Source organism: Eublepharis macularius, chromosome 14, assembly GCF_028583425.1.
Source record: "Eublepharis macularius isolate TG4126 chromosome 14, MPM_Emac_v1.0, whole genome shotgun sequence".
Taxonomy (NCBI): domain Eukaryota; kingdom Metazoa; phylum Chordata; class Lepidosauria; order Squamata; family Eublepharidae; genus Eublepharis; species Eublepharis macularius.
This window is the reverse complement of record NC_072803.1, coordinates 64089997-64117502: the sequence shown is the minus strand read 5'-3', so window position 1 is coordinate 64117502 and position 27506 is coordinate 64089997. Positions and strand designations below refer to the sequence as shown.

At 44.6% G+C, this 27506-nt stretch overlaps 1 protein-coding gene and 1 long non-coding RNA gene across 2 annotated transcripts in view; one reads left to right on the top strand and one right to left on the bottom strand.

Moving 5' to 3' along the window:
* The window catches only part of LOC129342166 (uncharacterized), a 200717-nt gene that overhangs the window by 146317 nt on the left and 26894 nt on the right, over window positions 1-27506 (bottom strand). The window lies entirely within an intron of this gene.
* The window catches only part of CCDC180 (coiled-coil domain containing 180), a 95439-nt gene that overhangs the window by 62776 nt on the left and 5157 nt on the right, over window positions 1-27506 (top strand). Inside the window, exons 26-33 of the mRNA XM_054997788.1 lie at window positions 11582-11772; window positions 13285-13412; window positions 14762-14906; window positions 18313-18396; window positions 20589-20661; window positions 23610-23751; window positions 25567-25727; window positions 27067-27204. Of these exons, the coding sequence (XP_054853763.1) occupies window positions 11582-11772; window positions 13285-13412; window positions 14762-14906; window positions 18313-18396; window positions 20589-20661; window positions 23610-23751; window positions 25567-25727; window positions 27067-27204 (1062 nt within the window). The remainder of the gene's footprint in view (window positions 1-11581; window positions 11773-13284; window positions 13413-14761; window positions 14907-18312; window positions 18397-20588; window positions 20662-23609; window positions 23752-25566; window positions 25728-27066; window positions 27205-27506) is intronic.

Genomic DNA, 27506 nt, shown 5'->3' with positions numbered 1-27506 from the left:
ACCACCCACTTCTCCAGAGTATTCACGTCTTGTTGAATTTTAACTCTATCTTCTTGGGTGTTTGCCACTCCTCCCAATTTGGTATCATCAGCAAATTGAATGAGCAGGCCCTTTACTCCTTCATCCAGATCATTGATAAAAATATTGAAAAGTACCGGGCCCAAAACCAAGCCCTGCGGTACCCCAGATCACTAAGCAATCCTTCAGATGCTTACAGACCGATCCCTTTAAAATCTGCTCTAATATCTTCCCAGCAACAGAAGTCAGGCTGACCGGCCTGTAGTTTCCTGGGTCATCTTTCTTCCCTTCTGTAAAGATTGGGATAACATTCGCTTTTCTCCAATTTTGTGGCACATCTCCAGTCCTCCAGGAGGCCTTGAAGATGATGGATAGAGGCTTTGAAAGTTCTCTAGAAAGTTCTTTGAGCACTCTTGGGTGCACCCCATCCGGCCCAGGGGATTTGTATTTGTCCAGTGCAGCCAGGTGCCTCTTCACAACCTCTCTGTCAATGTCAACTGTCAATGTCAACAGGTGTCCTGTCATGTCTCCATCTCTAGATGGGCATGAGTTCTTCAGGGAGAAAACAGGCAAAAAAGTCATAAAGCCTGACTGCTTTTTCTCTGTTTTCTCTCAGAGTTTCTCCTTCTACTCCCAACTGCGGTCCAATTGCCTCTTTTACCTTGCGTTTGCTTCTCACATATCTGTAGAACTTTTTCTTATTGTAGCGAGCCACCCTGGCCAGACCCAGCTCATACTGAGCTTTGGCTTCTCTGATGGCTGATCTGCAGTACCTAGTAACCCTCATATACTCCTCTTTAGAGGTCTGTCCTTCTCTCCATTTCCTGAACTTTTCCTTTTTCTCCCTTAGCTTATTCTGGAGTTCTCTGTTCATCCACACCAGTTTCTTGGAGCCCTTACGATGTTTCCATCTTGCTGGAATAGTGAGGTCTTGAGCTTGCAAAAGCTCATGTTTGAGAAGAGCCCACCCTTTACTCGCTCCTTTCCAGCACACTCCCGCATGGAGCCTCTGAGTTGATTGAAGTCGGCCCTACGAAAATCTAACCTACGACTCTGGCTATGAACTTCCTTGGCCCCCCACAACAACTGGAATTCAAGGAGAATATGGTTACTTCCCTGTTGGTTAATATTAAGTCTAGTATGCCCGAGCCCCTTGTAGCTTCCTCCACCTTTTGAAAAAGGAAGTTATCGGCCAGACAGGACAGGAAGTTGCATGATTCATGATGCTTTGCTGAGCCTGTCTCCCAGCACACATCGGGGAAGTTGAAGTCACCCATAATTACAAGGTTCTGATGTCTGGATACTCTACCGATTTGTTCAAGGAGGGCAGCATCCATTTTCTCTCCCTGGTCAGGCGGTCTGTAGCAGACTCCAATAATACCCTTTGTCCTTCCTCCCCTTATTTCCACCCATATACTTTCCACTGGGCTGTCAACCATATTCTCCAGAACTTGCTGACAATCGAGCCCTCTCCTCACATACAATGCCACTCTGCCCCCTCTTCTACCCTTCCTGGTTTTCTTGAAGTACTCGTACCCATCCCCTACCACATTCCAGTCATGGGAATCATCCCACCAAGTCTCAGTAATTCCTACTATATTGTAGCCCTCTGTTTGCAAGAGAACCTCAAGCTTTTCCTTCTTATTACCCATACTTCAGGCATTGGTATATAGGCACTTGTAGCCTTGTACCTTTGTTTGATCTGCCCTACCCAGGTGGCCCCCCACTGTTACCACTTCTTCACTGAAATCCCCATGTTGATCATCCCCTTCCCCTTGCGGCATCAGTTTAAAGCACTCCTGATGAAGCTCTCCAGGTTCTTTCCAAACATTTTCTTCCCTGACCTTGAGAGGTGAAGCCCATCATGTGCTAGAAGGCCTTCTCTAAGTAAACTTATTCTGTGGCCCCAGAACCCAAAGCGCTCCTGCCGGCACCACCACCTCAGCCAACGATTCACCTCGAGTATGGTCTGCTCCCTTTGCATTCCTCTTCCTTTGACAGGAAGGATAGAAGAGAATACCCCCTGTGTCCCCACTGTCTTCAACTGCCTTCGAAGAGCTTCATAGTCCTCTTTAATTCTTGCGATAGTATTTGTGGCCGTGTCATTCATTTCCACGTGAACCAGCACAAACGGGTACCGATCAGTTGGTCTGATCAGTCTCGGCAGTCAGTCTGTAATATCCTGAATTCTGGCTCCTGGCAAGCAACATATCTCTCGGAGTAGGGGATCTGGCCTGGACACATGACATTCCATACTCCTGAGCAGAGAGTCCCCGATGACCACCACCTTCCGTTTTCTTCCACTTCCGTGTGGCCCCGTGCCCTCTTCACTCCCTCCTCCAGGTTTTTGTGGTTCTGAAATTGAACAACTGCATTAGAAATTCTCTACTGTTCATTTTTTTTAAAAAAAAATTCAAATGCTGTGCAGTGTGCTACTCATCTGCTGATTGCCAGAGTTCCCAGCTCCATCAGTTAATGTGAGTCTTTCGCAGCTGCCCCCCTATTTATCAATCCAGGCCGAAATGGGCCCAATTGTGTGTCATTTGAGCTGCAGAAGCCTTCCCTTGACCCACCAGCCATTGACCTCTAGTTCTTAGTTGGGGCTGAGCCCTGTTTGTGTTTCCCAGTGGGATGTGGAGGGCCAAAAACTAGGTGTGGCCTGACCTCCACCAGGGATGAACTCAGCCCACATGCATCAGCCGTCTGCTCTCCTTGCTTTTCCAGCAATGTATGGTACTGTCTCAAATGCTGTTGGGTAAGAGAAAATAACAACAACAACAATAATAATAATAGACGATTCGGTTTCATTTTCCCGGCTATGTCGGACGCTCCTCTCCGCAGGTCCGGGAGGAAATGTCCGAGCAGCCTGATCGGGCGGTTGACCTGCGAGGGTTAAGCCCCAGGACTCCCAGTGAGGGGGTCAGGGTCCGGAGCACGGCGGAAAGAACCCCCTGAAAGCAATGCAGGGGGTAAATTGCCTGTTAACGGAGGCCGGCAGACTTGCGCAGCACATCGCGTGCCGCCGGGCCATGGAGAACGGCAGTAAGCAGATTTAAGGGGAAAACCTGTAGGTAAGCGAATCCCTTCTGATTTCTAAGCGTATGCGAAGGATTGGTGGGAGTTGAAGCTCAGAAGGCGTGGATTTCTTCCCCTCCATGGAGTTTCGGAACTTAGCTAGCGCCCCCCCCCCAAGATGGCGACGAAAAAGCAGAGCCCTGCGATGAGTAAATCGGTGATGGCAATGTTACAGGGGAAGGGGGAAACCCTGGAAGAGATGGTCAGACGAGCGGTCTTTGAAGCTATGCAGCCCTTTGTAGCAAAACTGAATGAAATGGGGCAAAAGGTTGATTCAGTGGAAAGCGAAGTGAAAACCATTAAAGAAACAGCGACCGGAGCAGAGCAGTCTGCACGCGAAAACGTAGTACTCATGAAAGCAACAAGTAAAGAAGTGAAGCTCTTGGAGAATCAAATAATAGGATTACAAGTGGACCGTGCCCAAACGGTACTGCGTCTTCAGAATGTAAAAGAGGAGCAAAGTGAAAATTTAAAAGATTTGGTGTCGGAACTTTTGGCGTCATTTGCTAAGGCAACTAAAGAAGAGTTAAAAAGCGATATTCTGGAAGTCCGTCGGACATCTTCAAAATATGCAAGGAAGTGAATAGAGACTTCCTGTTTGGGATCCATGGAGGTCTAACGCAGCTCCACTTGCGGAGCTGACCGGACTGCCGTTTTAACCGGCCGGCGGGGTGAAAATAGCCCGCGGCCGACTGCTCTCAGGCGGGGAGCAGGCAAAGAACGCTCAAGACCCTAGGGTGAGCTAGATCTCGGACGAGGGGGGGCTTTACACAACGAGTCTCCCCCCGATCCTTGAGGTCCCACCTTGCAACGGGTCGGCTATAATCTCTGCGGCAGTTTTGGGGCCAATTCGGCTGGCATAAGACCTACATACCCAAGCATCGATTGGGGGAAGAAGCTGAGAGGAGAACTTAAAATCGAAACAGCGATTACAACCCGAGAAAAGTGAAGAGAAGGTAAAGATCATTATCTTCTGAGACGGGACAGATTGATAAAAACAGAGAGGAAAAAAAGTAGATTTTTAAACTGCAACAGACTAGTGAAAAGGAGGGGAAGACTCGGCAGGAATCGAATTTAAAAAGAGACTAAGTTTAAAGAAGTTATTAAAGAAATGGGACTATTGTTTTGAATACCTGTGGCTTTGGAGCTGTGAGAAAAAGACACCATCGCGAGATCTGCTGTGGGAAGACGGGAGACAGGAAGTGCGTAATAACAATAGAGTGGCTGGAGAGAAGCGGCCCTTGCTGGAGGGCAGGAAGTAGGGAATCGCCATTTTTGAAAGGGGAAGGGTCGCGGCTTCAGCGGAAGAGGAAGTAGGCCATCTTGGATTACAAAATCATAGAGAAACCATAGAGAAAAGACGCCCGACATTTTGGACTCTTTAAAACTTAATTTCTATAAGAAGACCGGGACATTTAAAATAGAAAAACGTTAAATTTTACGCCACGGAGTTAAGGAAGAGAGCGGATTCGTGGGAGCGAGCTAAAGCAAGCCCCACGATGTCAAAAAAAGAGTGGCAATCGGCAATAGAAAACCTGGATAAAAACCTGGACAAAAAACTTTTAGATATGATTAAAGAACTTAAGGACACGAAATTGGAGCTGATAAAAGAGGTTAAAGAGGTTACACAGACAGTAAAATCGGAGCTGTCAGAAGTGAAAAAAGGTATGGAAACAATACGAAATGAATTACAAGGAACGCAGCAGAGAGTTAAAACAGTAGAAGACGCGATGGAGAATTTAGCAGACACGCAACAAACAGAGATGAGATTGGTGAAGGGGAGAATGTCAGTTGCAGAAACTAAACATATGGAGAAGCAGCTACGTTTTCGTGGCTTGCCAGAAGTGGAAGGAAAGTCAGCGCAAGAACAGATGACTGAGGTGTTGGCTGAGTACCTGGGGAAGGAGGAGGAGGAAGTTGTGGCTATCCTAGATGTGGCATACCGTGTGAATTCGAGAATAGCAACCCAGAGGAAACTACCAAGAGATGTGATTGTGCAGTTTACAACACGAAATATGAAAGAGAGGATTGTGACAAAACAGTTTCAAGATCCATTGGAGATTGATGGCAAGACGATTATTATAATGAAGGAACTGCCCAGATCAGTGTTACTGGACCGGAAAAAATATAAAGTGCTAATTCAGATTTTGAAGGACATGAAAATCAGGTACAGATGGGAGTTACCGGAAGGAGTGTCCTTTGAGTTTGGAGGGGCCAAAAAACGCATCAGATCTGAGCGAGAGATGGAGCGATTTATTAAGGACAATGAAAAAGACTTACCAACAAGATCATGAGTATGGAGTGTAAAGTATTATCTTGGAATGTAAATGGACTAAACTCACCGAATAAGAGGAAAAATACTTTTCACTGGCTACTAAAACAAAAATGTGACATTGTTTGTTTGCAAGAGACCCATATCAGAAAGCAGGATGTAAAATATTTAAAATCTGGAAAATTGGGCAAAGAATATGTAGCGGCCTCCAACAAGAAAAAAAGAGGAGTGGTGTTGTACATAAAAGAGGAGCTACAGCCAAAATTTGTTATGAGAGATGTGGAAGCTAGATTTGTAGCAGTGGAATGTATTTGGAATTTAAAGAGAGTGTTGGTAGTCGGACTTTATGCACCTAACGGTGCAAAAGAAAGCTTCTTTGAGGATTTAAGGAAGCATTTAGACGATCTTGCATACGACCAGATAATTCTTGCTGGAGACTTCAATGGAGTGACAGACTTGGAACTAGACAAAAAGACTACAACGGCACAAAAGAAAAGAGGACTATTACCAAAGCTTTTTTTTTGAGTTGATTCAACAAGAGACTCTTGAAGATGTATGGAGGAGAGAATATCCTAAAAGCAGACAGTTTACCTTTTATTCTGCAAGGCATTCTACATTATCAAGAATTGATATGATCTGGGCCTCAAAAGACTTAGCATTATGGACTAAGGAGGTAGAAATAATGCCTATGGTAGGCTCAGATCACAACCCAATTATGTGGAAATTTGGAAAAAAGAGAAAAAGGAAAGCATGGAGAATAAATGAGGACTTGTTACAGGAAAGAGAGAATATGGAAATACTGAGAAGAGAGACAAAGTTTTTTATACAATACAACGTGAATAAAGAAGTACCAACCAATAAAGTTTGGGATGCTTACAAGGCGGTTGTAAGGGGCATACTAATGGACTTAAATGGTAGAGCAAGAAAGAAGAAAGAGGAGAAAAGACAAGAGATTGAGGAGAAAATAAAAGCCAAAGAAATACAGCTAAAAAAGAGACCAGGGAAAAAGAAGGTATACCAGGAAATTAAAATACTTCAAGAACAGCTAACAGCAATGAGCAATAAAGAATTGGAGTGGAATCTCAAAAGACTGAATCAAAAAGCGTTTGAGGGTGCAAATAAACCTGGGAAGTACCTGGCATGGCAATTGAAGAAGAAAAGGGAAAAGAAGATAATAAATAAAATTTGCGAAGATAACAAAACGTATTTGGAGCAGGCTACCATTAGTAGAGCCTTTTATAAATTTTACGCTAAGCTGTATAATAAAAAAGAAGTAAACAAAGAATCAATAGCGTCATATTTGGAGAAAACCAAACTTCCAGAAATCTCGGAAGCTTGGAGAAATAAGTTGAATAGTGAAGTAACTGACGAGGAAATAAGTAAGGCAATACAATCTGCAAATCTAGGAAAGGCGCCAGGGCCAGATGGACTTACGGCTAAATTCTATAAGACAATGGCTAATGAACTGGCACCATTCCTAAAAGAGGTGATGAATGGGGTTTTAAGGGATCAAAGGATTCCAGAAACTTGGAGTGAAGCGAATATATCATTGATCCCAAAAGAGGGCCAAGACCTGACTAATGTGAAAAATTATAGACCTATATCGCTACTCAACAATGACTACAAAATTTTTGCGAAGATATTGGCGGAGAGATTGAAGGGGTGGCTCTCGGAAGTCATAGAGGAGGAACAAGCAGGCTTTTTGCCAGACAGACAAATAAGAGACAACTTAAGGACAGTGATCAATGCTATTGAATATTATGACAAGCGTTGTGACAAAGAGGTTGGTTTCTTCTTTGTTGACGCTGAAAAAGCGTTTGACAATTTAAACTGGGACTTTATGTTTGCCACTATGGAAAAGCTACAATTGGGAGAAAGATTCATCAGAGCAATTAAGGAAATTTATAGAGACCAGACTGCAGCAATTGTGGTGAATGATGAATTGACCAAGAAATTGACGATAAGTAAAGGAACAAGACAAGGTTGCCCGTTATCTCCATTGTTGTTCATTTTAGTATTGGAGATTCTGATGATACAAATACGTCAAGATGATGAAATTTGTGGAATAAAAATAAAGGACTATTCATACAAGGTCAGAGCATTTGCGGATGACATAATGTTAATTGTAGAGGACCCATTGGAGAACATGCCAAGAGTGATAGATAAGATCAAGGAGTTTGGAGACTTGGCAGGTTTCTTCATTAACAAAAAGAAGTCAAAGATATTATGCAAAAATATGACTAAGCAGAAACAACAATTGTTAATGGAAACAACGGATTGTGAAGTAACAAGTAAAGTGAAATATTTGGGAGTCGAATTAACTGCAAAGAACATAGATCTATTCAAAAACAATTATGAAAAACTATGGACTCAGATAGAGAGAGACTTGATTAAATGGAATAGATTGAATTTGTCATGGTTGGGCAGGATTGCAGCAGTTAAGATGAATGTGTTACCAAGAGTAATGTTTTTGCTACAGACAATACCAATCATCAGAGACTCCAAACAATTTGAAAAATGGCAGAGGAAAATATCAGATTTTGTTTGGGCAGGCAAGAAGCCTCGAGTGAAAGTGAAAGTTTTACAAGATGCAAAGGAAAGAGGCGGAATGCAACTGCCCAATCTGAGACTTTATCATGATGCAATCTGCCTAGTTTGGTTGAAAGAATGGATGACATTAAAGAACAAGAAACTATTAGCCCTAGAGGGATATAAAAAAATATTTGGATGGCACGCATATTTATGGCATGACAAAGTAAAGGTCAACTCGATGTTCCTGCATCACTTTGTTCGGAGAAGTCTATACATAATCTGGAAGAAGTACAGAATTTATCTACAAGAAGGAACCCCTTTGTGGGTGGTTCCATATGAGGTGATAGACCCGAGAGCTGTTGATAATGAACAACAATGTTTAACGTATAAAGAAATAACTAAAACTGAAGCATCCAAACTTAGAATAAAGACACAAGAGGAACTATCACCTAACTACGATTGGTTCCAGTATAGACAGATCAGAGACTTATATAATTCGGACTCTGTAAAGGGAGGTATACGAATAGAGAATTCGGAACTAGAGCAGACCCTTCTTAAAGAAGATAAGAAAAGAATATCCAAGGTATACCAAGTACTGTTGAAGTGGTATACCGAGGATGAGATAGTTAAAACACAAATGGTGAAATGGGCTATAAACTTTAATAAAGAAATAACAATGGAGGCATGGGAATACTTGTGGAAAACTACAATGAAGACAACGACATGTATTAATATCAAAGAGAACATTTATAAAATGATCTATCGTTGGTACATGACACCAAAGAAGATTGCGCTAGGGAATTCGAATACTTCTAATAAATGCTGGAAATGTAAGAAGCATGAGGGCTCCCTCTATCATATGTGGTGGTCGTGTGAGGTAGCCAGGCAGTACTGGGGGGAAATAATAAGAGAAATGAGTGAAATTTTACAATTTCAAATTAATAAGAACCCAGAACTCCTGCTACTGAACTTGGGAATGGAGGGAATTCCAGCCCAACACAGGACGTTGATATTTTATATGACAGCAGCAGCTAGACTTTTGTATGCGCAAAAATGGAAAGTACAAGAAGTGCCAACTATTGAAGATTGGACTTACAAATTGCTGTATATGGCTGAAATGGACAAGATGACAAGAAAATTGAGAGATCTGGACTCAGGGCAGTTCAACACAGACTGGGAGAAGCTGAAACAATACCTGGAGAAGAAATGGGAGGTGGGAGGAAAACTGTGGCAGTTTGAGAACTACTGAAGTATTGAAGTAGAGGGGGGAGACTTTACCGGGGGGAGAAGAGATAAATGTGAATTAATAAGCAGTCAGAGTAATAGATTGACATATATATAGATATATATAGGTTAACAAACAGAACATAGAGAAAATAATTAATTATAAGGACTAAATATAAGGAGCGATTAACTAACAATATTTTCTTTTTTTTTCTGACAAGTTTTGTACCAAACTGAATGTCTGAAGATATAGATGGGTCAAATTGATTGACTACGTGAGGAGAGATATATAGAACTATTATAAAAAGATAGAATGAGTAATATATATAGAGAATAAGTCAAATTGTTTGATATAAACGAATGTATGATCTATATGGTTTATGATATATAGAAATACCTGAAATTGAAAAATTGGGATAAATTGTTTATCTAAGATGGAAACAAAGGCTTACAGTTTGGGCATATAATGTTAAAAATAGTTAAGGATGTACTGCTTAGAATAATGGAGAATATATATTTGTTTTAGATAGAGGAAGCTAATAAAAGTAAGGGAAAGGGGACAAAGGGTTGGAAAGCTGTTGGAAGTCAACAAAAAGGGGGGGGGAAGGGAGGGGGTTAGAGATGAAAAAATTGGGGAAAATTGAATGTAAATGTGGAAATAATGGATTCTAACCCAATAAAAAATTTTCAAAAAAAAAAAAATATGCAAGGAAGTGTCAGCTGCCTCGCGAGATTATTATTGACTTTTCATCTAAGAAGACTCGGGACACCATCTTATATAATTCGTATAATGTGGACTTGGACTATCTGGGCAATAAGGTTAAGATATTGAAGGAAGTTCCATTTTTGGCTCGTAAAAGAAGATTTAAACATAAAAGACTTGTGGCTTTCCTGAGGAAATGTGAAGTAAAATACAAATGGTTGTTTCCAGAAGACATCTGGTTTAGATACAAGGATCAAACCTACAAGTTAACATCGGAAGTACAGCTGAGGGACTTTTTGTTTAACCATCAGGAGTTCCAGCAAGAAGAAAGTTCAAAGCCTGAAGGGGAGAGTGGGGGGGAGGAGGGAACGAGCACAGCTATTGTAGCTGCGCAGAGAGAACTAAGACCGAGACGCGGGGGGGGGGGGAGAAGACCTGATCTTGAATGTAGTCGGTATTTTATAAGATCTACCAATCTGATAGCATATTAGAAAGTTAACTTTAAAGAAAAATTGCAGTATGAAGGGAATACAAGACATGTAGATGTAGTGTGTGTTTTCTGTTTATATGTTGCTCTTCCCTTTTCCCCAGTCCCCTTTTTTCCTTTATATTTCTGTAGTTTTTTGTAGTTTTTTATGTTAGAAATTAAAAATAAAAAAAAATTATAAAAAAAAACAATAATAATAATAGACGACTTATATACCGCCCTTCATGACAACTTAACACCCACTCAGAGTGGTTTACAAAGTATGTTATTAAACAATCACCCTGTGAGGTGGGTGGGGCTGAGAGAGCTCAGAAAGAGCTGTGACTGACCCAAGGTCACCCAGCTGGCCTCAAGCGGAGGAGTGGGGGATCAAACCCAGTTCTCCAGATTAGAGTCCTGCCGCTCTTAATCACTACACCAAACTGTCTTCTGCCTTATCCAAACATGCTAGAATGTTAGGTAAGCCAATGAAACTGATTAGCAGTAGATTCAGACCTGGCGAAAGGAAGCATTTTTTCATGTTCTACATTAACTTTGAGAATTTGCTGCCATGAGATGTAGTGATGGCCACTGGATCAGATAGTCATAGAACAGAACTAGGTATTTTCAGGGACTATAGGTCAACCAAGGGTTGGTAAACTTCATATTTGTTTAGGTATTCAGGGAGTGTTCATGCTGCCTCTCCTAGGGAACATGCCTGAAGCAGCTTCTTAAACAACATAATAAAACATAACCTTAAAAGTTATAAATTAAATAAAGAACTGGGGGAAAAACAGCCACAGAATAAAAAAATGAATAATTGAACAGTTTAAAATGAATTTAACAATGTTCAGACACAAAGCATGCTATTAAAAGATTGACCTTTAATTAAAGGCCTGAAGAAAGAAAAATCTTTTGGCCTGGCACCAGGTAACATAGGCGCCAGGCAAGCCTCAAAGGGAAAAAAGGCATTCCGTAAGTAAGGTGCCACTCTTGGAAAAGCTTTGCCTCTGGTTGCCCCCACCCCCAGTTCACCTCTGAAGGCAGGGGACACAGAGAGCAGGGCTTGGGAGGCAGATCTTAACAGGCGGGCTGGATAATATGATAGCTGAATGATATGGCAGCTAAATGGATCCTCCATGTTCACAGGCTGTGCTGAGGACTGTGTTCAGAGGAGATCTGTTGCCTTCATGCCCAGAAGCACTTGGCCAACCACAGCTGGCAACCAGACGCTTATCTCAGGGGATCGTTAGTGTGATTTAGCAGGACTTTTTCTTCTTGCATTGCATAGGACTTTGCGTTGCCTCCGCCAGAAGCCTCTACCCAAAGCTCCACTGGGGGCCCAAGCCAGTCAGGCAGTTTCCAACAGGACGGGAAGGCAATTGTGATGGGCGTTCAGTGCACACCCTTGATGACGCCAAGCAGGATGGGGAAGGCAGCCTTGGATGATGCAGCAATTGGTGTGATCAAGCAGCTCACTGGGTAAGCAGAAGCCAGCAGGGCAGTCCAGGGTCCTACAAGAGGTGGGGGCTGGGAGTGCAAGTCCTGCTAGGCCAGAGCGGAGGGAGCCAGATGAAAGGCTGTTCCTGAATAGGCTTGATACCAGTGGAAGCCTGGCAGTGTGCTTTGACAGACGGGGAAGGATGCAGTAGAGACTCTGTGGTCCAGGCCGGGAACCTCGGGAGCAGCTGGGCAAGTTCCCCGAGACTGTGCTGTACAGCCTTGGAGTCCGAGGGAGGGAAGAGAAGCGTGTGGCATCAGCTGCAGGATGGGCAGGCAGAATGAACTGGCCAGGCCTGATACAGATGCTCGGAGCTAGGCCGCCTGATCTTGGCTGGTTGGCAGAGCGGGACCTTTGGCTTGCTACTGCTCAGCCCCAGCCTGCAGGGAACTAGGTGCAGAGAGCGCGCTCTCTCCAAGTGTTACGGGACGGACTGGCAGCACTTCTCCCTTTTGGGCTTCCATGGCCAGTGGAGGGAAGAGAATTAGCCAGCAGCCTTTTCCCTTGCCCTCCGTGGCTTTCCCTGTAGTTCAGGGCAGAGATTGATGCAGGGGATTCCTCCTCACCCTCTCCTTTCCCCTTTTATTAGCATGGCATCTACTTCCTGCTTCCATTTCCTTGGTCTCCAAGTGGTAGCTTCTAGGGCACGAGGCCCTCTCTCCTTGGACTCTTCTGCTTGCAGGTGTCCAGGGCAGACGGGTATCCCTGCTGCAAACTCATCAGCTCCTGCTCCTCTCCGAGCTCCACCACCAACCAGAGCACATCCAGCTTTCTCTCACACCAGGTCGAGAGTTGAATGTGGCCCCCTCTGGCCTGGCCCTGAAACGTCCTTTGCAGTACCTTCACAGGACATTTCAGGAATGTGCTGCATCTTGGCAAATTTCTCTTCAGCCTACCCCAAAGCTAAGGCCCTGTTTACTCATCTGTGTAAGTGTGGAAGCATCTGGGTTCTTTCCTCCTTCCCAGCCTGACAACAGTTGGGTGGAAACAGCTCATGTTCTCAGACTCAGAGTCTCTCTACACGAGACCTCTTACACAGGGACGCTCATGTGTATGGAGAGGCAATGTTAGCCGGGAAGTGTAGTTTAAAAAGACAGAGCCAAAGGCTCGGTCAATTTCACCTCTTTACAGGAGGGTAGTTTTAAAAGACAGAGCCTGGGGAGAGGGTTTGTTAATTTTATCTTCACCCTGAAGGGGAGGTGAAATTGACAGAGCCTTAGAGGAGGAGAAGATGAAATTAACAAACCTTCTGAGGAGCAATCTTCACCTCCTCTGTCTTTTTAAACTAGGCTTCCTGGCTAACATTGCGTCTCCCTACACTTGGGCATCCCTGTGTAAGATGTCTCATGTAGACAGATATTCAGTCCACATGGGTTCAGTGTTTACAAATAATGTGGCAGCCACGTGTGGAAAGAAAGGGAATGTTAAAAAGGCTCCAGCCATGGAAGTGCTCTCAGGAACTTTGCCTCACATGCATGCATACCTCATTTCAGAATGCAGCGCTCCAAAAAAACTGCAGACCAGCAACATGAAAAAGAAGACCGCCTGCAGTTGGGGGCAGGAGGTAGTGGCACCGGAGGAAGTGGAGCTGGAGGAGGAAGCAGCAGTGGTGGAGGAGGAGGTCGGTCTGCCACACAGCCGTTACATCCATACTGTTTACCTAGGAACCAGTTCGGCATTGACTAGATGTTGGTGTCTTCGAATGAAAGATTCCTTGTTGTGGTTAATTTAGTTCCATCTTGTTTTGATGTGCCTTTCTTCTTCGTTTGTTCTGCTACTTTGGGTGAGTTTGCAGTTTTTTGTAAACACTTCTAAAGAGCAGTGGAAAGGTAGTTAACAGCAAAGTGGGAGGAGAGGTTAAAAATGTACTTGTGAGGCAAGATGCCTGCTTTGAGCAGCAAACTGGCAAGTCCCCATCCAAGTTTGTTTACATGTAAGTTGGTGCTCTAGCTTACAGCTTGGAATGGTGAGCTGGTGCGCTTGCCAACAAGAGACTTTATGTGGGCACTCCACTGTACCCTTAAGCTGGAGAAAATGTTCTCCAACACGTCTCTCCTTCCTCTGTCTTTGCTCTGCTGGGACAAAGCATGGAAAGGGAGCTCCAGTCAGGAATACTACCTTGGATGAGATGCGGAATCCACGAGCTGTGCCAGGTGGTTTCCTAGCAAAACAGCCCTTGGAGGCATGTCTTTGGCAGGGTGATGTTCTGCTTCTTGCTTTTGGAGGGAAAGCTGCACTTGCTGATCTTTCTTCCCATCAGGTACCTGTTAAAAGCAAGTGAACTTCATCAGAGATTGCAATTTTAACTCCAGTCAGTGTTATGGAAGAAAGAACTCCAAATTATAAACATAAATTGAACAAACATGGCTTACATTTTTTCCTACATCATGTTTTTAGTTTTTGTTTCTGCTGCAGAAATGGAGTATCTGAAACATTTGGCGTGATTTGTCACAGATCAGGTACCGCTAAATGTCTAGAAGTAATTGGTAGTAAAAGAGGAGAAAATTAGGCCAAAAAAGGTTATAGAAGGGGATGGGAGATCACCTAAGATGCACGAGTCTCAACTTCTCGTCCTGGATGCCCCGTGCATTTTCAAACATTTTACCACAACCATGTGATCTAGAAACAAGCCTGTCTTTTTAAAACTCAAATGCTAAGCTTCTCGATGTTCTTTCTGTTAGCTACATGGGCAATAACCAACCGCAGACTTCCATTTACAGAAGAGTGTGCATTGTGATTTATGTGCCGGATCCGGGATCTGAGGTGGCTGCGGCCAATGAATCGGGGGTCCCTGCAAACTCTCTCCTGTTTTCTTTCTGGAAGTTCATGCAAAGGGGAAATGGTGGTGCTACTGGGACTCTTGGCCAGTTCTGTGGCCCTGAGAAATACTTGATATTGCCAGTCTCAGCAGCCAACTCAGCCAACAATTTAACGCTTATTTCTGTCTTTTTTCCTTTGTGTTTTGAAAAGTGCTTTATCCAATTCCAACATTCCCAGCTGTCGCCTCCGGAACTTCCCGTGGTGAACCCATTGCAAGCCCTGCCGGTCAGAACACCATGTCTGTCTCAGCAAAAAAATCGATTTCCTTTAGCAAGAGGCTCTCGGTAGCTGGCAGGTGAGGATTCTCTCTCTCCTGCCTCCTGGTTCTCAGGAGTGTTGCCTATTTCCTTTCCCACCTGAGTTTCTACACAAAACGGATATTCATGCCCAATGCCTGCTTCACAGGAGCTGGTGAATGAGGAGCGCTTTCCACCCGGGGTGTCTGAGGCACATTTTTTCCTTGAATTAAACTTGGAGACATAGTTCATTGCTACATCTGAAAAGGTTTACTGTTACTATGATTTACTACCCTTCAGGGCTCCGGTTCTTCTGCCCTTCTGGACACATATTACAAAGTTCCCTTATGTCCCCTAAGTGTTTCCAATGTATCCTGTTGACAAACATACTCTGGGAGTTCCCTGCTCAGAACTTAATTCCCAGTTGGGCATGGGACCAATTTGGATTGAGACCACTTGTGCTTGGAAATCAAATTCCAAGCATGGAACTCCCAGAGCATGTCCATCAACAGGATTCATGTTTTTTTGATGTGTAAATTGCCCTTGTGTCACTGATCTGAGTGTGTGTCATGTTTGGAAGAGTCCAGCCCAGAGCACTGATTCTTGCAGAGACACAGAGAGCACACTCCCCTGAAGATGAATAATTTTGCTGCCTCTCTGAATTAGGATAATAACATTCAGTTTATATATTGCCCTTCAGTTCAACTTAATGCCCAATCAGAGCGGTTTACCAAGTATGTCATTATTATCCCCACAACAACAAACACCCTGTGAGGTGGGTGGGGCTGAGAGCGCTCTGAAAGAGCTGTGACTGACCCAAGGTCACCCAGCTGGCTTCAAGTGGAGGAGTGGGAAATCAAACCTGGTTCTCCAGACTAGAGTCTTAACCACTAAACCAAACTGAGGATAGTATCAGGTGGGTAGTTGTGTTGAACAGCAGTGGAAGAATCAGATTCGGGTCCAGTAGCACTTTAAAGACCAAGGAGATCTTCTAGCATATAAGCTTTCAGGAGTCAAAGCTCCCTTCATCAGATACAGGCAGGAATGGAGAATCTCGTTGGTCTTTAAGGTGCTGCTGGACTTGAATTTGAATCCATGGAGGAGGTCATCTATTGCAAATAGTTGCTTACAGAAGACTGTGATTAGTTTTTCTCTCGTGGCACAGATTTGGTTTGGGCATTTCTGCTTGGAGTAGTGCAATGCAGATTGAAATCACCACTGCATATCTTGTACATGTTATTGGCTAAAATAGGTTTAGATGCGTTTCATGTTCTTCGGTCAGAAGAACCAGACCTCTAAGGAATACTATGTAAGTCATTGTTGATCACCACATTCCTCAATCAAAACTACATGTCCATGTGCCAAAATACACGCGTGTCACTGTCTCTATCCATGTCTGAACTTCCCACTGTTATACATCAGAGTTCCCAGTTTCGAACTTGTTCTCTTCTTGCATTAGACAATAGTATTTTTAAATTTACTCCAGTATGAATATGTAGTTTTCCTATCAGAAGCTAAAATCACAAATATTCATGGCACTTGTCAGATGCGCCCTGCTTATCTGCCATGTGTGCCTATTATACTCTGTATTGTATTCTGAGCCTCTGAGAATGTGTAAAGAAATATCTGTGAAGCTGTCTAACTGTGTAGCTGTGAATCGCTTATCTTACAGGTGGCTACTTTCACTTTCCCGACTGGCATGAGAAAGTGTCCTTGAAGTGCTGGTCGGAGCTGTATCTCCCTGAGACATGAAATGAGCTCATCCTTGGCCGATTCCAGACGGCCCTCCCCATCGTGAAACGTCGCGCGTCGTCACGCAGAAAACGCGAAATATTGTGTTTTCTCACGCAAGTTTTGCATGGCGTCGCGCAAAACTCGCGCGAGAAAATGCGATATTTCGCGTTTTCTGCGCGACGACGCGCAACATTTCGCGATGGGGAGGGCCGTCTGGAATCAGCCGTTGTCTTCCCCTACCCTACCCCCTCCAACCTTCTAGGCCCTGCGTGTCTAAATTCTAACGGTCCCTATACCAGGGTGGGAACCTTGCCCTATAGCTAACACTGCCTTTCCCCCCTTTACGTCACTTCTGCCAGTGCTGCAGTCTGAACGCACTGATACTGATGGATCTCTAATAAAGAAACTTTAACTGGACTCTTGAAGTGTCCTCAGTGAAGTAACTGGGGATCTAACTGGCAGGGCCTGACAGCACTCTTCTTTGTTTCTGTATAGCCTCTGTCCTAAAGGGTATATTTACACTTAGGCTGGTTTTAGATCAGTTTAACTGTCATGGTTTCCCCCAAGGAATCCTTGTAGTTTGGTGAGGGTCCCGAGCATTAGAGATTCCTCATGCACATGCAGCTGCAGTTCTTAGGATTCCTGGGGAAGAGGCTGTGACTAAAATCAGCTTGTATGTTTGACCTGTACACAGGACCAAGAAATTGGAACGTGGATGTTGTGCTAACAAAAGCTGTACTCAGAAGCACAACGTCAGCTTTTAAACCTGATGTCACCACCACCACCTTGCTTACATCCTGCCTTGTACCCCATTGATTGAGAACAGATAAAGCATAATTAACTTAATTATACATAATTAATTAACTTAAAGAGTTTACTGGGGATGATTGAGAAATCTGGTTAGGCCAGATTTTTCAATCTACAGAGTTCCTCGTCCCTCTGGCTGCTCGTTAGACTGAATCCCATCCCAAGGGCTTCCGAAAAGCAGTCCAATCAACACTTTAAAGGGGGGGGGGTCTGTAAGTGCCTGGGTTGCTTCTCTGCACGCAGTACAGCTCTCGTAACTTAGAGAACCGTGTCTACGTGCTTGGATTGGAAATGTTGGTCTGCAGTCACTGGGGGGAAATTCGAGGAAGAGCAGGCAAGGGGCGGGCTGTTTTTTCCCCACCTGGAGTTCTGTCTTGTTGAAGTTCACAAACGTCAACAGAATGTCTTCAGAGCCTGATGAACTCCTAAATGTGACGGCACTGTAGGAATCTGCATGTTCCTTGAAGATGATTGATGGGCTCGTGTGAAGCTGACTCATACCAAATCAGAGCCCTGGTCCATCCAGGTCGTTTTTGTCTGTTCAGACGGGCAGCCGCTCTCCTGGGGCTCAGGTGGAGGTTCTTCAGATTGCCCTACTGCCTGGTCCTTTTAGCCAGAGATGCCGGAGCTGGAACTGGGGATGCCCACGTGCCAGATGTACCCCGCTGAGTCCTCCTGACCCCTCCCAGGTGGCTTGAAAACAGGATTCCGACACATTTACAAAACCTCCACGTTTGGAGTACCATACGCAGATCTCTTTCCTGGGAGTAAGCCCCATTCAGTAGACTTGAGTAGCACCGTCAATGGCACCGTCAATGGGCCTTGCCAGTTTTTATTTTGTTATTGCTTATATAACCATCATACTGCCAAAATAACTACATATAGAAAAACAGCTAATTTTTTTTATTCCTCTTTTGTGTGCAGCAACAACTCCATACAGAAATACATTAAACAAACTAAAGGAGACAAGAAATTCTTAATCTTTGGGGACAAGCCAAAAGACTCTGAGTAAGTCCTTGCTGCTTTATTCCAGGTCCTAAATGAGGTGGCATCGAGATGGCATCTGGAGCAAGTTTGGGGTTAATTTTCCTCTAAAGCAGCCCAACTCATTGTATTCAGTTTGGATATGCAAGATGTGAGGCACCAGGGCTAGGGGTGTGCACCCCCCAAAAGTCATTTTAATCCAGATTTGGGCATCACAATAACATAAATGTTCAGTATCCCTGATCTCTGGGTCAGATCTTCTAATCCAGTTTTTATTAAAATTAGACAATCCTGAATATATCCATCCATTATTCCCTATGGGGAAAACTATCCAGGGGGCAGGGCTGGAGGACGTTTTTCAAGCAAACCTTCACCAAGTTTGCAAGGAACCTAGTCCTTCTTGTCCACTAATGGGACACAAGGTCCCAGTTCCATGGAGCCCTGAACAAGCTGCCCCCAACCACTCTCCGTGGTTTACTCTTGTGGAAAACGTCTCAAGGTTCAACCTTCAGCAAAGGGGCAGCCCTGGCCATTGACTAAAAGCCAGTCCCAGAATGCAAGTCCCAATGCAAGCGGAACCAACAAAGCCCAACAGAACCGAACTGAAGCATGGGAACCAACATAAATATCAAACCAGTCAATTACAGCAAGCAACTACAAGAACTACTCTTAAGAACACTTGCAAGCAGTAATTATAAAAATCTAAGCTACCATTGGGGTTATGATAAAATTAAAAATTATAGAGTATTAAATAATAGATGTTTTACTATGGATATATAAGATTAAGCTAGTTAGATATTATTTATAATATATAGCTTAAGTAAAGAGTATATAATGGATATTTGAGTATAACAGTTGCCTTATAGACTTAAAATAAGCTTAGAATAAGAAATAGTAAAAGATGGGTGTGTGATAGAATATTAGAGTCTAAGCTAATATTAGAATCAGGATGATTGTGGAAAGTAAAGAGTTTAAGTAAACGGAAAGCAAAATGGATATAATGTTATATTTTTAATATCTTGATCGCTAATATATACTATTATGCTAGCATTATCTTATGTAGAATATATGGTTTAACTGAGGTATTTAAAGGGAAATTTGTACTATAGAGATATTTTTAGTAGAGATTTAACAAGCTTAGAGAAAAGTATTAAGGGTGTGTTTAATAGAATATATGAGATACTAAGTAATTAAGTAATAAGATAGACTAAGGGTTGGAAAACTGTTGGAAGTCAACTAAAAAGGGGGGAGGAAAGGGAGGGGGTTAGAAATAGACTTACAAGGGGGTAATGTATGTATTGAATGATATTATAAGCTAATCCAATAAAAACTTTTTTTAAAAAAAAGAACACTAGCAAGCAGCAGAGCAAGCAACACTACAGCCAGCAAAACTAAAAACACCCCCGTAAATAGCAAATGCAATTATTAAACTTTCATTAGGAAAAACCTTGCCCTTCCTACCCCACCGACCTCCCAACCCAACACGAGGCCAACCACCCTCCCCTCAGAAGCAGGAAAAAAGCCCCATGGAGTCGTAGCTGAGCAGAGCGACAGAGTGGCGGGATTCAGTCTCAGGTCTTTGCATAGCCACAGATCTTTGTGTCTTCTGGGCAACTTTCCAGCCACGTATAATCCTGATCTTCACTTGCAGATAATCTGTCCCCATTACTGCCTTTTTATCCTGTATGCCACTTCCAGCATAACCTTCTGGTTAAATATTTTAAAAATAGGCCTTTCATGTTTAGACTCAACAGGCAGCCAGAATTTCTGTTTGGGAAAAAAATCTCTAATCACTTTTTTGGAAGCACAATATAACTAATACGTGTTATAAAACAAAAGAGGGACCCCTGAGGACTTGCGGGGAGAGGAATTTGCATTCCTACCTCCAGCCAGCTTTGCCTACCCCCACCCCAGGCTTCCTTCCTCCTACTGACCATAGCTGCTTGGCCACTACACTTAGGGGTTGTTATGGCCCCAGATGCCACGAAGTTTCCCAGACCGATATTTTGAACTGAAATCAGCTTGTTCTGCCAGCTTGGTGATTCCGCTGGGGTTGCAGAGCCCCCCCCCCCCTTTCAGCTGTAGTTGGTCCCCTTGTGTAGCTTTGTTATTACGGGAGCGGGGGGGGGGGGGGTGACCCTAGCACCATATCTATGCCATTTGATACAGTGCTATTGCCATAACTAAACACTTCTTTAAAAACTTTTCTCCTCCAGTTACACCCACTTTAAAGGGATTATCTTCTGTATTGTCTGGGACAACTTTGATGTTCTGATGACTATTGCTGAGGTAAATACATTTTTAAAACATATCAATTGCTACTAATGAAATATTGTTTTATTATTCTGGTGCTATGCTGGTGTTAAGTAGGGGTGTGCAATTCGGTATTCTGATTAGGTTAAAGTTATCGAATCAGGGCCATTTTGGGTTTTTTGGTATTACCGAAACTTTTTCTGAATACCAAAAAATTTCGGTAATACCAAATCAGAGATTGCCGAATCGATTTGGCCATTGTTTTCAATGAGAAAACCTTATCCCGGCTTTCCGGGAGTCTGGGGGGTGGGTGGGCATTTTCTGTCCAAATCATACCAAACTTGGTGGAGATCTTCTCCTAACTCTCCTCTAACTACCCCCCAAGTTTCAGAAAGATTGGACTTTGGGGGGCCATGTTATGCCCCTCCAAACAAGGTGCCCCCATCCTCCTACACTCTCCATGGTTCTCTATGGGGAAAAACAAGTTCTCTTTCTAGGTGGCTTGGGGTGGCATTTTGCAAGCAAAATGCACCCAACCTTCAGGGGACCTGCTCCCACCTGTCCTCCCACTCTCCACCACGTTTCAGGCAGATTCCACTTTGGGGGGCCATTTTATGGCCTCCCAAAGAAGGTGCCCCTATCCACCTCTGCTCCACTATTCCCTATGGGAGAAATAAGAGAGGCTTGTCTGGCTAGGGATGGCATTTTGCATGCAAAATGCCCCCAACCTTCAGGGGCCCATCTGCTACCTGTCCTCCCACCCTCCACCAAGGCTCAACCAGATCCCACTTTGGGGGGCCATTTTATGCCCCCCCCAAAGGTGGTTCTCCTGCCACACCACTTTGCTTTTCTACTGTGGGGAAGACTTCCACACCGCAGAAACACATGGGATTGGGGCTGCCAATGGCCACAGCCACAGTTCCACCTGCACCCAAACTGCCAAATACCACACACACCCTCCCCAAAACCTAACTTCCTCTGTCCTGTGGCCAGCCACTTTCTATTGATCTACACAAAATAACACAACTCACTTCACTGTTTTTGACAGCAATTGTGTTTTGGGTGATTCTTTAATGTGAAGTGAGTTGTGTTATTTTTGTGTAAGATACTGCTGGCATGCCCTTTGGTGTCCCCCCTTGCGGTGTAACCTAAAGCTGTTCAAGAAATAAAGTGTTTTTGATAGGAATTGTGTTTTTGTGATTCTCTGATGTTAAGTGTGTTGTGTTATTTTTCTGTGTGGGGGACTGCTGGTGTAATGTGTCACAATGCTTTGCCTACTTGTACTTTGAAAGTGAGAAAATAATTTTTTAAAAACTTTATTCAGTGTGTGTTTGTGTTTTATTCTTTGTTGTGCACTTGGTTCCCATCATAGGGAACAATGGGGCTGGCTGGCCAGCCATCTCTGTAGGTGGTGGGGGAATTTGGGGGAGGGTGTCTGTGGTTCAGGTGCTCTTTCACAGGGACAAGCTAGCAACCAGGAGTGTGCCCACCATTGTGGCACCCCTGGGCTGTGCATAATTGCCCTGGGAAAGAGAGTTTAAAAGTTCCCATCACAGGGAACAATGGGGGACAGCTGGCCAGCCTACTCCTGGGGTAGTGGCCGGTGTGGGAATGTTGGGGAGGGTGTCTTTGGGTTAGTGTGGGGGGGGTGGATTTAAAAGGGGGACTGTGCCTGTGGCCATAGATGCCACATTCTGTGGGTTCCTGCTGTGGGAGATTTTCCCATAACAGGAATCAATAGAAAGTGGCTGGCCACAGGACATGGGAGGTTAGGTTTTGGGGAGGGGGTATGTGGTATTTGGCAGTTTGGGTGCAGGTGGACTGTGGCTGTGGCCATTGGCAGTCCCAATCCCATGTGTTTCTGTGGTGTGGAAGTCTTCCCCACAGTAGAAAGGCAAAGTGGTGTGGCAGGAGAACCACCTTTGGGGGGGGCATAAAATGGCCCCCCAAAGTGGGATCTGGTTGAGCCTTGGTGGAGGGTGGGAGGACAGGTAGCAGATGGGCCCCTGAAGGTTGGGGGCATTTTGCATGCAAAATGCCATCCCTAGCCAGACAAGCCTCTCTTATTTCTCCCATAGGGAATAGTGGAGCAGAGGTGGATAGGGGCACCTTCTTTGGGAGGCCATAAAATGGCCCCCCAAAGTGGAATCTGCCTGAAACGTGGTGGAGAGTGGGAGGACAGGTGGGAGCAGGTCCCCTGAAGGTTGGGTGCATTTTGCTTGCAAAATGCCACCCCAAGCCACCTAGAAAGAGGACTTGTTTTTCCCCATAGAGAACCATGGAGAGTGTAGGAGGATGGGGGCACCTTGTTTGGAGGGGCATAACATGGCCCCCCAAAGTCCAATCTTTCTGAAACTTGGGGGGTAGTTAGAGGAGAGTTAGGAGAAGATCTCCACCAAGTTTGGTATAATTCGGACAGAAAATGCCCACCCACCCCCAGACTCCCGGAAAGCCGGGATAAGGTTTTCTCATTGAAAACAATGGCCGAATCAAGCTGAAAAGCCAAATCTATTACCGAAACGCGAATACCAAAACAGTTTCCTGATTCAGTTAAAACCGCATCAGGTTTACTGAAACAGGTAGGCCTTGCACACCCCTAGTGTTAAGTTGAAACTACCTGTTAGGAGACTTTTCCCTCTCCACTCTCTATAACATGTAATACAACTTGCCTCATGTCCCCCTGGCTTCATTGTATTGGACATTCCTTCCCCCTGCCCCCAATACAACTATTAGTCTGAGAATGAAACCTTCCATGTACAGAATCAATATATACTTCTGGGTATAGAATGCTGGGAACACAAAGGAGAGGGCAGCAGCGATGTCCCACGTGCAGATTTCCAGGGGGCTCTAGCAGGCTGTTCTTATGATGAGTCCTTATTCACAATAAGGCTTCCTCCGCCACCGCCATGGTTAAACTCTGGGACTCAGAAAACTTCATCTAGCTCTTTTTTTTCTTCTCCCCCCTCCCCCTCCAACTTCCAAAGGATTTCTACAAAAAGGACAAGCATCAGATCACAAGGCCAGAATACCTGCAAGAAACCTATGACCAGTGTGTCGATGTGATGGGACAGAAGCTTCTGCTGTATTTAGAACAGACTGATGATTACCATAATACCTGCATTTCTGGTAAACTCTTAGCTATATTCTTTTCTGCTTTGTTTTAAGCAGGGCTTTTTTTCAGCTGGAACGCGGTGGAACGGAGTTCCGGCACCTCTTGAAAATGGTCACGTGGCTGGTGGCCCCGCCCCCTGATCTCCAGATAGATGTCAGGTTCTGACTATGTTTAAGCCAAAGAGACTCCGTTTTAATCCTGTCAGTATATTAAGTGTTTTCTTTGCAGGTGGCAAGCCTTCCGCTGGAAGCTCACAGAGAGAAGATGAATGTTATGTCTACATATATCTGCCTTTCAGACACCCTTGGGAAACTTTCACTTTCTCAACCTCGGGCCGATTGTTTTGAGAACTGGGGGGGAGGATGGGGCCTGCAGGGAACTGTTATTCTGTACCTTTGCTTTTGCCTGTCATTCGTAACAATATCTAGCTCAGCCATGATCCCTGTATCTTGGAGTGTGGACTTACAATGGTTGTTTATCTACAGTAAAGCCTTTTGAAATCCATGGGCTATTGTGTCATTGCAAAGGGTAGTCTGGATTACAACTTTTGTTCAAGCCACAGTCTGACAATAGAGGGGAGTTAAGATTGCCCTCTGCACCGCTGAGCGGCGCGGAGGGCAATCTAAACTCCCCTCTGTCTGGAGATCAGGGGGTGGGGCCACCAACCATGTGACCATTTTCTCTGAGGGCAACCCACTGAGTTCCACCACCTCTTTTCCCAGAAAAAAAAGCCCTGGTTTTAAGGTACATGGTAACTTGATTGTACCAAAGCTCACCCCCGCAAAAGCATTGCAAAGACATTAATTTTGGATAACTTCCAGTGGCCCAGTGGAGCAAAATGGTCGTGACTAATTAATTTAAATCCTAGAATATCCTATAGCTAGCTAATTTGAGAAATAAGAAGAAGCTCTGCTGAATCGGATCGAATCGGAAATCCAGTTTGGTGTAGTGGTTAAGAGCGCGAGACTCCAATCTGGAGAGCCAAGTTTGATTCCCCCACTCCTCCACTTGAAGCCAGCTGGGTGACCTTGGGCTTGTCATGGCTCTCTGGAGCTCTCTCAGCCCCACCCACCTCACAGGGTGTTTTGTTGTGGGAATAATAATGGCATACTTTGTAAACCACTCTGAGTGGGCATTAAGTTGTCCTGAAGGGTGGTATATAAATCGAATGTTGTCGTTGTCATCATCATCATCACCACAGATCCATCTGGACTGGCACTTTGACTCCAGCAATGCCCAGACAATTGCCCCCAATGGTAGTGCCTGAAGTTTGTCCCAAATGTCTAGTGTTGAGAGGCATACTGCTTCTAAACATTAACTATCAGAGCTATCAATAGACCTCTTTGTTGTAAAAAATTGGCTTGATGTGGATAGGAAGACATCATGTGCTCCATTATACATACTGATCTTTATCATTTTCAATGTATCACTAGTCTTTTGTGTGAGCTGTGTGAACTGTGTTCTTAAAATAAGAATCTCACACACACACACACATGCTACAATTCTGCAGTCTGTAAAATTATGCAAACATAAGTACATTTGAATATATTTGGTTTTGCATAATTCACTTTGCCTGGAAAACAAACTGAAAACTCAGACCAGGCAATGTCCCTGTGTTGGCCACTCGAACCCCTGCCTGGCTCTCTCTGTGTTGTCCTTACAAGTCTTCCTTCCCGCCCCCACCCCCAGCCATGAAGGCTAGAGACTGGTCTCCTGTTCTGAAATGCAAATGCAGGTTCTCTGATCAATTACTGTGTCTGTGGCCAGTGCCATGCTTGGCGCATGAAGGGAATAACGGGGCCTTGCTTTTTATTCCTGAAATCTAACAGAGTTCCGGGATCAGCTGAGGAGGTTTGAGGGGCTGCTCCCTGAGATTGCCCAGCTGCTTACTGGGAAACTTTTAAAAGATCAAGAGCAACTCCTCATAGATTCCACAGAGCAGATCCGGCGCGATTTCCAGGAACAACTGCAAAAATGGGACATTGTGAAGGTACAATGATTGAACATCCTGGAATATTCTGATCTGTTGTTTCCTCCTGCCTGCCTGCCCGCCCCGCAACCCCTTTGTGCTGCCCCTGCCACGCAGAGCAGGCGTGTTGCCCCCTGAACCTTTGGGTCTGTGCTGGGCCTTAGGCAGCAGAGCATCAGAAAGCCAGGCGATCGTGTGAATTCTGGCAGGGTGCAATCCGGGATCAGGTGAGAGTCACTGAAGCAGAATCAGCTGCAGACCAGAGTCTGAGTCGGTCTCAGTGTGGAAGGATAGGGTGGGAATATAAGGCTGCAGCAGGCAAGCAGAGCGTCTCCCGAGGACAATTATCCTGGCAGAGGGAGAGATCTAGGCAGAGGCCAGGCTAGAATCCAGCCCAAGTAAAGAGCCAGGCCTTGCCCACATGCTTTGGCTTCAACAGGAGGAACTAGCAGGCCACCTGATGGACGGAACCAGTTTGGGACCTGGTAGGCAACCCTTCTCTTTCTACCTCCTTGGGTTAAAGTCCCAGCTACTTTTCAGATTTGTTTACATTTTTCTTTAGCTTGCTGGTTCTTGACTGAGGCCCATTGGCTGCAATCCTAAAATATAATGGCCAGTTAAACACATGGGAAGCACAACTCCTTGGTGGGATGGCAGGTGCCTTTCATCCTAGACAGAGTAAGGATTTGTTCCCCCCAAAGGACAGATCAGCACTTGCTGCTGCCTGATGGTGGCTTGCTCTTTGCTGGGCCCACTGGCAGAAGCTGTGTATACCACCAGGCAAGCAGTGCAAACTGGAGATACCTGCAGTTCTAACTTCCAAAGCAAAGACCAGATGGTGCTAAATGGCTGTCCCAGTGACCTGTACCCAGAGCTATGTGCCCTCTGCTCTGAAACAATTAGACTAGATGCTTCATTTCTCTTCTTTTGTGCCTTCTTGTAGTGGGATGTGCTGTACAGGACACTTAAGTTGGAACTTTATGAAAATCTTATTTAGCAGCTCTTCTGGCATTACACAAACAACCGTAAAGGGCAGAAATGAGTGGGATTTTAAAATGAAAGCTGAGATTTTTAGGAAAGTGAATTCTGCACCTACATGTGCATACTCACCTCTTCTGTGAAATCACTGAACTTGCACACACTGGCCTGTGACTCTGAGGGCAGGAGACCATGGCTACCGTATTGGCCTTATTGGAGCTGGAAATGCAAACATGAATGGGGGAACAGCACTTGGCCTTCAAGCAGTGTACCCAGGCATAGCCCAGGAGTCAGTAAGAGGCGGGACTACCAGTGCTGCCCCCAGCCTCCAGTAACCCAGCACACAAATGGAACAATTCACAGCTTGACTATTCATTTAAAGGACAAGAACAAGAATAAACTACGCCCAACTCTGGGACATCCAGACAACTTACCCCAGTTGCAAATTTTGTGCCAAGAGGAGGAAGAAAGACAGAACGAACAAACAGATGGGATCCATCTCTGCACCCAGAAACTGAAGGTACCTTTGGAAGCCATGCCAGGTTTCTCTGAGTTTCAGTGCTCAGGGGAGAGTTATTTGAGGGCAGAGACAAAGCTGTGCCTGTAAGAGGGATTTTTGAAGTGAGGTTTAAAAGAGCTTTGAGCTGCTTTATTTGTGTAGCCAAGTTGAGAGTTTTTTCATGCAGAGAAGCATTCTAGCTTTTGTGGGGGCGGGGGGGTTAAATCATGTTTTTACACTGCACATGCTGTCACGGCAGCTTGCAAATTACATGAATGACAATCAGGATAACACCACCTTAATTAAAACAAATAAAACAGCAG